This window comes from Brachionichthys hirsutus, chromosome 5 (genome assembly GCF_040956055.1).
Source record: "Brachionichthys hirsutus isolate HB-005 chromosome 5, CSIRO-AGI_Bhir_v1, whole genome shotgun sequence".
NCBI classification, from domain to species: Eukaryota; Metazoa; Chordata; class Actinopteri; order Lophiiformes; family Brachionichthyidae; genus Brachionichthys; species Brachionichthys hirsutus.
Window position 1 is genome coordinate 1,889,944 of NC_090901.1, and position 13,295 is coordinate 1,903,238.

At 40.7% G+C, this 13,295-nt stretch overlaps 1 protein-coding gene across 1 annotated transcript in view; it reads left to right on the forward strand.

Moving 5' to 3' along the window:
* The first annotated feature begins 11,257 nt into the window (after positions 1-11,257).
* The window catches only part of shank3a (SH3 and multiple ankyrin repeat domains 3a), a 73,957-nt gene continuing 71,919 nt past the window's right edge, over positions 11,258-13,295 (forward strand). The window contains exon 1 of the mRNA XM_068739053.1: positions 11,258-11,557. Coding sequence (XP_068595154.1) covers positions 11,258-11,557 — 300 coding nt within the window. The remainder of the gene's footprint in view (positions 11,558-13,295) is intronic.

Sequence of the window (13,295 nt, forward strand, 5' to 3'; positions counted from 1 at the left end):
TGGTTGGTTGCTGTTACCATTTTGCTGTTTTTGAAATGCCTTTTAAAAGATAAGAAAACACAAAGCCAGACACAGGTGACCCCGATGATTTGCTGTTTTGGCACCAAATAAAACGTAAAAACTACATTATCTGTTCTTCCTGTTAAACACGAAACACAGACTCTCAAACACCCACGTAGCCCAACACTAATACACACTCTATGATGATTTGCAATTTCACAAGTGTCAGAGCTGATTTTTCAGTCGAACCTGAATGACTTTCAACCCCTTTCCTTACTTTTTGCCACTTTTGTTAGAACCAACCTTTTAAGGAGGTATCAATTTGACATTTACACAACTGTCAGAATGTTAGTTTCCTAAAGAGTCAGAAAACTGTCTTTTTAATCTGCATCATAAGATTCATAGGCGTGCTCATATGAATTTTAGGTTTGCTTGAACACTCCTAAAAAGCATCTAAAATCGCTCATCTGCCCGATGACTACCGGTACCTCTAATACTTTTTTTGGTGAAGCTGTTTGCACACAGACCTCCTTAATAAGTTAACGTGCTATTCTGCTTGCTGGCTCTAACTGGCAGCCTGATAGAGGAGGGCTGTAATTGATGTCATTAGTTAGACCTGTGATTTCTGTGCCATGAGAAGAGAAGCGTGGGAAGAGATTGTGTAATAAGAAAACCAAATGTTACATTAATTCAAAATACATTCAGCGTGGATCTACTTTAATCTTAAATTAATCTTGCCCACCACTTGACCATCATAAATGAATTTGTTTGTATAAAAAAATTGTATGTCGAATGGAAAAATAATTTTCCTACACAAGATTAATAGAGGAAACATACTTTCTTTCTGTTGAGTTTAAACTTGATTAATCATTAAGCGGTTTAACAAAAGCAGAGACTGTAAATGACATCTTATTTAAAGCACATTGCCCATGAACTGACAATTCCTGCATTAGGTCACATCATTGGACTACTGCACGGAATACGTTGAGAATTCTATTAAATTCAGATGTTATGTCCTTCTGTGTTTTGACAGCCTAGATGAGTAAGAGCACTGAAGTACAACCCGGGCAGGCAGTCTTTCCATCTATGTCTAATTTAATGAAATGCCTTATCATTCCTCAGTTTCTGAGCTTTCCTCTGTTTTAAATGTCTCATTTGGCATTCTCTCTGCGTGCAGCCCTCGTTATCATATTCCCATGGAGCACACTGACATTTGACAAGACTCAGCATTGCAGGTCAACTGCATCTCACATCAGAGGTCTCTCTTTCTTTGCCTCGCTGTTCCTGTCTCGTTGACCTCAAATTGGTAATGGACCTCAGGGATTATGGGAGGCTGTCACTTAAAGAGACGGTTTATTCTTTATAAAGTTTGTTCTTACCTGTCATATTTATTAATCTAAATATTTTTATGTAAGTAGCTTAACGTTTGGATTTATTGGCTGCACAGATGTCTGCCTTTTTTTATTTTTATTTGAATTTGATCACTGTGTATTAGTGATGATGGAGAGATGAGAGCGTTGAAGACTTTTCTCAATTGCGCTGCTGCTGTGATGTAATCAGAACCTGCCTATGCAGCCATACTGATTTTTGCAGTAAGTACATTGTACTGTATTTTCATCATGATGGATTGTTTTCATGTTCTTTTCCTCTAAGATTTTTGGCTTTTGGCCTTCTTGCTGGACTTTTCCTTTCTTTTTTTTTTAACCATTTCAACTAAAGTGAGGTGATACAGTTAGAAAGAAATGATAGCATGTTTGGAAAGCTCACCACTGACATCTGTTCCTGAAACATGGATACACGAGCAGGGCACAGTAAGGGATTGGCAATAACACCAGGGGAGCCAAGCACCAGCTACTGGTTGATGGGGCAGTCACCAGAGACTGCAAGGCCACGGGCACCAACCTAATTTTGTCAGATTTGTTTGGTGCTATGCAGGACTTTAACAGAATTTAAGGCTGGTGTAATCCTGATATCCCCTACGGGCCAGCACCGACCTGCACCGACCCTCATAAACACATACTACGTTGAGGCATTTGCTCATCTTGTAAACATCCTTTTTCTGATCTCTCATTAATTCAGCCCAGAGGACGGCAAAAAGAGAGAGCGCGATGGAAAGAGAGGGATGGTTAAAATAACTGTCGGCATAGAGGCAGCTCTTTGCTTTCATTTACCACTATGCTGATGGAAACAGAGCTTCACTCAAAGGGTGCTGAAGTGATTCCAGCAGGACCTGCCTCATGCTTCCATGCGGTGCAGAGGCAGGTTATAGGCCGGTAGCTTGATGGTATTGTTCCCTTCTGGGGGCCCTTCATGATGAAGACTGTCTTGGCTTAGCAACTCTGGGTGGGTTCCCAACTTTAAAAGCCTATTCATTTGTGATGCTAGATGTTCATGGAGTGCAGCGTGAGTCATTTTGGGCCCTGGACCTGTCCAGCTCTTCATTTTGGACACTCTTGTCTGGATATCTGATGTTATGATGACTACTGGGTCTTGTTCTGGGATGCTGCTATGCTCTGATATATATAAAAGCCAGACTATGAATCCTCAATAACATACTAACTTGCATATTCATATTTTGGGGTATACAGGGTCATAAAAAACAAACTAAATGGTGTGTGTGTGTGTAAGTGGAATAAAGTTAGAAATTGGAGGAGGGAGATATGCAGATGTAGAGTGCACAGGATGTGTGTGGGGAAACAAGGGACTATTGGGTAATGATGCTGGGCATGCTCCAAAAAACATCAATGATTTGGATCAAAAAAGAAAGTGCAGATGCTTTTGCGTCATCCCGTACAGCCTTACTGTGGATGCTTGGTGGACAACTTGACAGTTAATTTAGCACACAAATCACTGCTCAGAAATGGACCACATTAAAACAGTGTGAAAAAGCCTTTCCTGCACACCGGATACGATCAAAAATAGCAAACTGTCTGCGATGTACTCCCTTTCTGTTCATTTAATATTTTGCGATAAAAAAAAGGCCTTTACATTACATCCATTTTTAAACACAATAATCAAAGGTTGCCTCACCACCAATAGATAGAAATCTATCCATCTATAATGTATCTGTCTATTAAGATGATGTGTGTTTACATTGATTATGTATGCCCTCTGCTGATTGTAGCTAATTAGGCACTAGTGTTGGATAAAGTAAGAACTAGATTAGGAATTAGGATCATATGAAGTCAGAAAAATAAATACAAAACTGGGAACTATTTAGGCTCCTATATGACAATGAGCAAACCATATGCACCTCAGATACTGCACGCAGAATAGAGTGAAGGACTCTGTCAAATATATCTGGATCAAGTGTCTCTGCATTTGTGACACAAAAGAGTTCTGTGTCTGTCACACACATTCACACAACTGCTCTTGTTAGATTGTCCCTGAAATGCCCAGATGTTTGGATTGTAAATGTCTGGCTCAGTGACTGCGGCAACAAAATAGCGAGGTCGGGTTTATTATGCAGTTCTGGGATGTTCCTTACTCTTTCATGCAGTATTCGCTACAATCCTCCCTTGTTGTAATTTTTTTCTGCCCTTTTCCCATGGTGGGTGTGCTTTGTGAATCAGAAAAAGGCACTGGACGCAGCAGCTCTTAATCCACTACATATGAGAAAGAGGGAATCATTTTCAGTGTTGGCTATTAAGCTGAAGGACCACAATTCCACGTGCAGGAAAATACACACACATAAACATTTACAGGTGAACACAAGCACAGTATTATTTTATTAATATTAATATTTTGCTGTTGCTTGTCACAATGAAGTTATTTTTAGCCATGCATATTATTCCCACCATCATGAACTATCCAGCACACTGGACCCATTGCTACTACTGCCATTGCAATGAAATAGGCAATACATGAGCTAGCGTGCATGCATGTGCACAAGTTTGTGCAAGTCTTTGTGTGAGGTTGCAGCATTTTCACAGTATTTCTATGGTTTAAATGGTCTCAAAGGCTTTGTGACTCTGCTAAAGTAAAAGCAAAACATTAATAGTTCTTGGTTTGGTACTCTGTGACTTGTGGTGACCTGTAGTTCTGAGAATGACTTTTTTCACACCCATTGCCCAGTGCTCAGTGCAGTCATGTTTGATAGACTTCTTTCTCTGTAGCTGCGCTCCTACTGCTGCATGATAATTACTGCACTCGGCGGAGAGTCCCGACACTTTGACAACAGATAAATTTGGGTGTGGGTAGGGGATAAATAAAAAAAAAAAAACAGAGATGTGGGGTAAGGGTGGGTTTTGTGAGGAGGAATAACATACTTTAATATAATTGACAGAGTTGTTTTTATGTGTATTTTTTTAGATCTACATGCGATCATTTTAATGATATTCTTTACTCCATCTGTGCACTATAGTTTTACCATCTCCCCTGATTCCTTATCTTTAGTACATAAATACCACATCTTGTTTGTATAGCCATGAAGAGGTCTTACGTTAGCCACTATCCTGTTTTTTCATGCACCAATCAACAAGGCATTGTACAGTATAATTCACTTCCTCTTTCTACCTCCTCTTGACGTCAGTGACATCTATTTGTATGCAAATTAATTGTTTTACACCAGGCGACTTATTGAAATACGAGAGACTTTGCAGGGTTTCAGGCATGTGAGGTTATGAATGTGAAGTTGATTGTATTCATCACTCTAGCTGCACATCTTTTAGGAAGGCATTTACCGCCATTAAATCTGGAATCAGGATGAGTTTAAGGAGGTGACACACAGATAGCAACATTTTGGGCATGACGACACAACAAAATAATGAAATTAAACAGAGATTCATCATTATAAGGCTAATCCAGTGTTTTGACCAGCAGTTATTTTAGTAAATTATTCTTGAGCTAAACTGAGTTTTTATGGATATAATCAATGCCATTACCTAAACACTTGAAAAGCCTCTCACTCTTATTTTGAATATAACTTCTTTTGTAACAAAATACATTCAAAGCTTTTACTGTATACTTAACAAACATTGTGACATAGTTTAATAATGAAATATATAGTTCCTTAATTGTCTCACTGCTGTGATGAATTGGAGCTGAAATCATTTCCTCCCAACCTTGTTCTGTTTAACACTGAAGATGACAGCGAACAGCGGACTAAGGTGCTGTGACAAGGCATGAATTAATCAAGTATACTGCAGCAAAAACGTCTCACTAATGAGTGTTTTTCCATTCATATACAGTTCTGCATCCATAAATATTAAGTTCAGAGTTGTGGAGAAAAAGACAATGTATGAATTCTCAGTAGATTGTCCAGCATTCCAAGGGTTAAATTCTGCTCATTAGGCAGCACCACTGTCAAAACTGTGAGTTAACTGATTTTGCTAAAGGATACTTTGTCACCGCTGAATTAAAGTAGGTTGTGGGCGCACTTTCTAAATGTAACAGACTATTTTGGTATCACATTTGATCATGTTGTTGAAGTCAGTTTGCTACTATCTGGGCCAGTCGGTGTTTAGTCTCAGGGTCGTACAGTGTTTGGCACTGAATGACTCATGAATCCTTTGATCAAGCTGCTGCCTTTCATTGTTAAAATAAGTAAGAGACAATGTAAAACTTTTGTGCTACAAATTGTGACCACTGAACTAGAGTAACATGAACCGAATAAATCGTTTTGCTCCTTCAGAAGTTGAAGCACCTATTGATCCCAGTAAGCAACAAAAGCTCAAGTCACAAAAGCTGCCACGATGCCTGTCAAGCTTTGCGGCTCCAGGCCTTGACCGGCGAGAGGCCTCAGGTGTGAACCACCACCCGCTTTATGTAAGGAGATGGAGCTGGTGAAAAGGGAGGGGAGAGGAAAACCCACACACACCTACAAGTGTTTCTTTGCATGTTGCCTATGATCAGCAGTCCATGTCTGATGTGGCAATTTGTGGATTGGATTGCAAGTTGAATACTAAATGCTTCCTCCAGTCGACATGCACGGATCAATGGTAGCAAATGAATGGATAAGTAGCCGTTTCTATTCTGTCCAAAATGGATTAGACAGTTTGATATTTATGTACCAGTGAATGGGGCCTTCCCTGCAGATGGTTTCTCCATTTTCCCTACACTCAATAAGAAAAATAAAAGTTTTCCACTGGTCTCAGTTTTATTTTTCATAGAAGAGAGAGCATCTAAACACACAGTAAGACAATGCTGTGGGGTATTAGGGCAGCAATGGAGTAAACAGTGTGAGAACCACTGTTACCTGAGGCAAATATTAAAGTGTTTTAACCCTTTAATATGAGGATTCCTGCTTCAGTATTCCAGCACCTGTCTTAAATGCATCAGCTACACACTACGCTCTCAATGTACCATGGTTTAATTCACTGTTTGTCAGAATGTACCCGAGTTGGATTACAGTATATCTACATAAACATAATAGGCTGTCAAACCGACCAGGACCTGATGATTCAGAATCAACCACAAGCATTTTTTCATTCCCAAGTGGACAAAAGCGCTACCAACACCTGTGTCTTAGAACAGAGCTTGGTACGGTGACATCCTTGACCTCCTCAGTGTCCCCTTCCTGCATTTTAAGAAGTGTGGTGTTTTGTGGAAAGGTAATGCAGTGCATGGTATGAAACAGGTCTTAATTGGCTGGCAGGCTTTATGAAGTTCTCTCTGGGGAGCGCCATTGATTATTAATAGGCAGGCTGCATCAAAGAGCCAACTGCTGCTCCAGTAACAACCCAGGGATCAAGATAAAATGTGCGTCTACAGCTTTCTGTTACAGAGAGAGGATGTATAAACAGACAGACACTAAAAGAATGGCTTGCATGAGAACACGAATCCGCAAGCTTGGAAGGGAATAATCCATTTGGATGCTATGTGGGAATCAGCTTTTGTACAAGCCATTTCCCCCCCATAAAACAATTTGACACATGCACATGCACATGCACGTACACACACTCATGTTGGCTGCTTTTGAAACATTTCTGTTTTGTTTTTTTCTGCATTTCATTTTGTATTTGAATACAACTGTTGGGTAAAAGAATGTGGCATCACAAACCAGTGTATAAAATGTCACAGTATTTCCAGTGATGCATAGCACAAACAAAACACGCTCTGTAAAAGCGTGTTGTCAACTGTGGTCTTTGCAATATGTGCGAGAAACAGCCATGCAAAAGGTTCCCCCTCCCCTTTGGAATATTTCTGTCTGTCAGATTTGTAGTTGTGAAAAGCTGGTGTGCAGATCCTGCCAAGCAAGCTTTCTCTTCTGCCAACAAAATCGTATCCAGCAAATATTGATGTTATGACTCACGAGTGGCATAACATTATGATTATTCACTGTAGTTTTTATGTATGTCAACTCGTGTGTGTGTGTGTGTAGGTGTGTGTGTGTATGGAAAAACAAAAAGAAGAGCACACCTGCATGCTGCATCAGACCATGCAAACTGGCAAGAGATAGTGGCTTTGGGATGCAGCTACTGTAGCATATTGATTCCAAAAGCTTTTAGCGCATGGATCATTTTCCACACGAGCTTCTGGATGGTTCACACAATGTTTTGTTTACTTTAAGCAGCTAAATCACCTTTTCTTTTAACAGCACTCTCATTTAAACAAGGATCTGTTCTCAAAGAGGAACCATTTACCTGCCTCCTGTCTCCAGATTTAAGTAGATCACACAGTAATTGTGACATGGATCCCTCATGTTACTGATAATCCCACACTACAGTTCTCTTCGCTAATGGCCCATTGCTGACTCAGCTCAAACCAGGTTACTCTTCAAAAAGACATGCAGAGTTCAAACTCCCCAGCTGTTGGAAGATAGCCCTCGTACTTCTTAATGTCCCACAAGAAATTAAAAGAGAAGACAAGGAATAAAAATCAATACAATTTGCATTTAAATTCTTTCAATCTCAATATCTCATTCCGACCCAGTGACGCCACATTTTGTATGAAGATTGCTTCTTGAAACTATGATGGGGTGGTCATCTGGAAAATCTATCCATCTTACTTATCTTTATTTAATGGAAAAAAAATGGTTGTAAACTGTTCAGAAAGTCAAGTCAGCACATTTCATGTGAGAGCAGAAAATGACGTGGAACTGCAGAAGACCGTCGCCAACGGGTTAACAACCCTCGTCTCCCTTTTGTCTGATGCTTCAAAGCTTCACCAATAGTTTACCTGCAGCTCTATAAATGAATGAAAATGTTTTATGTGACAGATAGCTTAAGCGTGTGTGCGAGTGAATAAATGTAGCCCCGGGTTGTTTCAGTTTGTGTCTCCCTACGTTTCCTTTACCAGGTGTAGAGAAGCGTGAAGCAGTCTGTGATGGGCTGTGTTATCACATTTACTCCCAGCCATGCGCTGTGTGGTTGGCTTGCCAAAGCTGACTGCATGCAACATCCTCGTCCCTCTTTCACCCTTTTGCCAACTCTCCAACCTTCCCTTTTCTGATGATACTCTGCCACACTCCCCTTTTCTTCCACACCTCCTTCCTCTCTGCTTTTTCTTGGCCCACTGACTGTCTCACTCACACCCTGAACCTCCCTGTTTCATGCTACCTCATCCGTTTATCTTCTGTCCTCAGCGCCAGCTTTTTTTTTTCTTCTTCTTTCCCCGCATAGATGCCTTGAGCGGAGAACAGGAAGGGCTGGCCGATAGCGGCAGTGGATTTCAGTCGTGCTTGTGAATGTCTTCATGTACAGGTTGACGGCAGGACATTTTTAATGATTAGTACATGTTTCTTATACACACTAGATCCATGCACAGACTGCTCTGTATAATAAATTATTCACTTTGTTTTTACTAGGTTGGAGCACAAGGGATGGGGTGAGATGGGATAGGATGAAAGAAATCTGAGCTGATGAGAAAAGAGGCAGTAGCTGTTAGCTGATGCATGGAAGCCTGGCTCCTTATAATTCTAGTCCACTCTCATAATGCTCTGAAGCATTTAGAGTTCGACATCGACTCTGGACTGCAGTGTTATCCTATATGCACAGTTGCAGCTCCAAAATGTAGCTCTGTTGCTCCAAACTCGCTATGTGATCACACTATGCTCTACATATTATCATCAGTGCAGGTGAATAAGAAAGGATAGTATTGAATTATTATCCAGCCCTTGGTATGCCAATGCAATTTTCTTAGGGGCAGACTCAAGGTCCCTTATTTCATTAAGCGGTTAAATCAGTGCCAAGTACCGATCATTTATTCGGTTTATGCTGTGCCTAGTAGAACAGCTCAGAATTAAGCATTACATTCAGTGCCTCATACAGTGCACCACTCTAAACGGCTCCAAACATTGTCAGTGTTAAGGTCAGATTTAACACATTATGCATAACTCCTATCACTCGTTTGGTTTCCTAGATCTATCGAGTAATGAAAAATGAAATTAAAAGTGACAATGATTGTTTTGTCAGAGTAGGCGTCCAAAATCTTGAACCATTCAATATTTTGGAAAAGGAAATCCTTGAGATACACACTGTAATTAAAAAAATATATATTTTACATGATAATAACTTACGCAGCAATTGCCCTTTACTTTCCCAAAAATCAATTCAATGCTGTGCAATGTTTATTCAGGCTTAATAAAATGTGTATATCAGCTCCAATTCCCTGTCATTTTCTTTTAATTTGCCCACATTGATAACATGTTCCTTGTATTGTAGAGCTCTTCAAGTGCTGTTGCTCACACATTTTATTCATGTATGATGCAATTAGGAGAAAATCCTTCTATGGCCCTGCCCAAGCTCTACGGGAATATTTACGGTAGTTTGTAATGGAGCGGCATCACAGGTACCAGAACTTTGTCGCTCTAATTGTGTGATGTTGTTGTTGTTTTTTATCTATTAGTTTGTGTCCGTAGGACATTGTGATCTGCAGTGAGAGCAGGAAGAGGAGAATTTAGAGTGGAGGTCTGCTCTAGAAAAGAGAGGAAGAAAGGTGAGCAGGAGTAAAACAGAGCATGTGTGTACATGAAAGGTCCCAGGGGGAACAGCGAAGTTACAAGGAATAGACGTAAAGAAGGTGGAGGACTTCAGGTACCTCGGGTCAACAGTGCAGTGATGGAGAGAATGTGGAAAGGAGGTGAAGAATCGTGTGCAGGCAGGCTGGAACGGGTGGAGGAAAGTATCAGGTGTGCTCTGTGATAGGAGAGTGGGATTACATGCTGTAGTGTCCAGCAGTGGTAGAGCGCTCACAAGCAAGTCTCACAGTTCACGTTCTGCTCAGTGAATACACATGAAAAATATGATGCTTGAAATTAGTTAGATCAATATTCTCTTCTCTGAAAAATATGTTTCATATTAAAGTGTTTTTACCTTTCCAGGGTAATGTGCTTTTGAGATGACAGGTGAGGATGAATAAAGCCCCATCAGTGCAGGCGCATCAGTGCAGCTAGCATTTCCCAATAAAATAATTGAGAAAACTGCAGACGTGTTTTTTCCTTTTTCACATTTTTTGTAATAACAAATAGTGCAGCAACATTCTTTCAATTCAGCCCAAACTTTCTATATGTCACAGAAGAACTCTGATTTGTTGCCCTCTGCCATTTAGGAAATTGTTTTCTTCTTTTACTTTGTTTCCATGGTTACATGTTAAACATGGGCTCATTATCTAAGTGGGATTTGTTTCAAATGAAATAATTTCTGTAGTGTCATTTGTAATTTTTTCTGTGTGGATGCTGGTGGGTAAACTTGAACAATAAAGACAGAAGCGTGGCACTGACTGCCATAAATGTTTCATGTCACATTCTGCTTCCATGAGAAGGAGCTATGAAACTATTAATTCTCATGCTCAAGCATTTGTTTTACGCACTGCATAGAGGTTGCATGCTGATCCCTTCTGACTTCTGATCCAAATTTCTTTAATCAAATGCTGAGTAATCCTCTCCCTCATTCTGCCTTTTTATTGATTCTCATATATTTAAAGACTAAATGTGCCTCATTCTGCATTGCATTAGGATACTCTTTTCAGAAAATCAAAGATTAGCTCTAAATAATGTTGTCATTTTATGAATGTAATGTCTTATATCCCGTTTTAATTCTGCATCTGCTCAGTTTTATTCTAGAGTTGCCTTGGTTACTTACCTTCTCTTTTTGTTTCTATCCCATTATTCCCTCCCCTTTGCCTATTTCCTCCCTTTCACCCTTCTTCCATGCCTCTCTCTCCCTCTCTTTTTCTCTCCCAGGCGAGTGATACACACTTTAAGCTGTGTGTGAACGAGACCCCTTGGTGTGTGTGTGTGTGTGTGTGTGAGAGAGAGAGAGCTTGTGTGTGAGTCTGGAGAGAGAGAGAGAGACCGACTGAGCCCCGAACACGGAGTATGCCTCTGCGTCCGGCAACCGGCAAACATGAGCCACCCAGCCCTTCACGGCAGGACCAGCAGCAGCAGCATCACACACACACACACTCACACACACTCACACACTCTTACACACACACTGCAAACGGCAGCCAGGGGGCCAGCACTGACAGCAGCAGCTCCCGGGAAGAGGACGGCGGCTTTCCCTTTCCCGTTGATGCTCCGGCTTTCCGTCCTGGTGCAGAACGCAGCCACACCATGGAGGAGCCGACAGGCAACACCGTGGTCATCCGCATTGGAATCCCAGACCTGCAACAGACGGTAAGAGCTCATTCTGCAGACACTGCTGGAGAGAGTAAGAAAGAGGGAATCTGCCTCTCCCCATCCATCTCTATCTCTCCTATATCTGCTTTTTGCATTATTTTCTTAAAACATACTCAGCTTCCTCTCTTTGCCATCCTGTCTTTAGCACACTCTTCTCTTTACCCTTTCTTTTCTTTTGTAGTATACTGTACACAGTGATTACCAGCTTCATTTACTTGCTGGTTTCAGGGGGGGGGGGGGGGGGGTTCCACTCCCCACCACCTATGCCACTGATGTCTTGCTAGTAAATCTAGCCCTCCATTAATTGGGCTTCAACTGACATTGAGGACAAGCCACTTAGGGTGAGACCAAGAGAGCGGGAGGAAAAGAGGAGGGCGAGAGAGGCATCAGGGATGGTGGCACTTAGAAGGTACATTTTAAATCCACAGAAAGGCACAGTAGAAGTGGGGGACCCAGATGGTCACACCTGAACTGTGAAACTTTACCTGACCATCATTCTGTTGTGTGGTTTTTATCCTGACATGATAAGAACTTCAATGCACACCTTTATGCACATTAGTTTGCACCATGATGGAGGATGAGTCTGTGTAGTATTGCTGCACTGACAGAAATACGTCATTAGACTGTAACATCTTCCTTTCATCACTGTATTTATTACCTGTTATTTCACTGTTGTGCTCCTCATCAAATGTGAGGAAAAAACAATGTGTTGTTGTCTGTTTACTCAAGAACACGATCTTGAACATGGATAATTATCTTTAGTAAGAAAATTACATTTTGGAATGGACCGGGATATGGGTGTGGATCAAGGAATTTGTTTTAACTTTTTTTTTAATGTTGCAAGGTTTTTAAAACATTTGTCTGATATGGATAAATTATCTGATAGATTTTGATTAAATATTGTGGAAGGGTTGAGTATATGCCAAGGAAGAATCCAATAAATTTTGGAGTGGGGTGGATTTAGGATTTTTTTTCTTCACTTTTTGCAGAAAAGGATTGTTTTAACCATTTTTATTCGTGTACATTTTATTTAAACTACTTTATTTACTATCAAACTGGGTGGTCAGGACGGCATTGTCCCAAAGCAGGAGCTACTGGATTTTGGAGTGTACATCGGGATAATCATTGATGTTGATAATCATTGACAGACATGTTCTGCCTGCAGGCACACCTGAAGTAATGTGCTCATGTCATTTGAGCTGCTTAATAGAACATGAGTGTTACTATAAGAGAGTCACGTGTAGTTAACACAGGTAGAAACACATAGTGAACTTGGCGATAGAAAGAGACTCAGAGTCTGACAGACACACAGTAGAAGCAAATCACAGATGGTCAGAATGTGAACGTTGGAAGTCTTTAGCAGTCAAAAGTGACTTGTGTGTACTCTGAGTGAGCAGGAGATTACGCTAGAATAGTCTGCCTGAAGTAGGATTATACACCTCCTGCTGTGTTTGTCGCCTGGATCAGGAGAATGAAGCACCAGGCAAGAAGCACCATCCTTTACAGCAGGAAAGAAAGGAGGATTAAAACAGTTCATTGAGTTCATCGTGTTGGGTACAGTTTTTCTTAATGGAAGGCGAGGTCTTAAAGTGAGGAAATGACAAGTGCGTCTAAGTTTAGAATAATGTTTAGATTTACTCAACTCTCCTATAACACATGGTTGGAAATTGGCAATGGGTGCCTGAGCATGACATCTTAAACAGCAGCAGTCTTCTGCTACAGATATGTAGTGTGA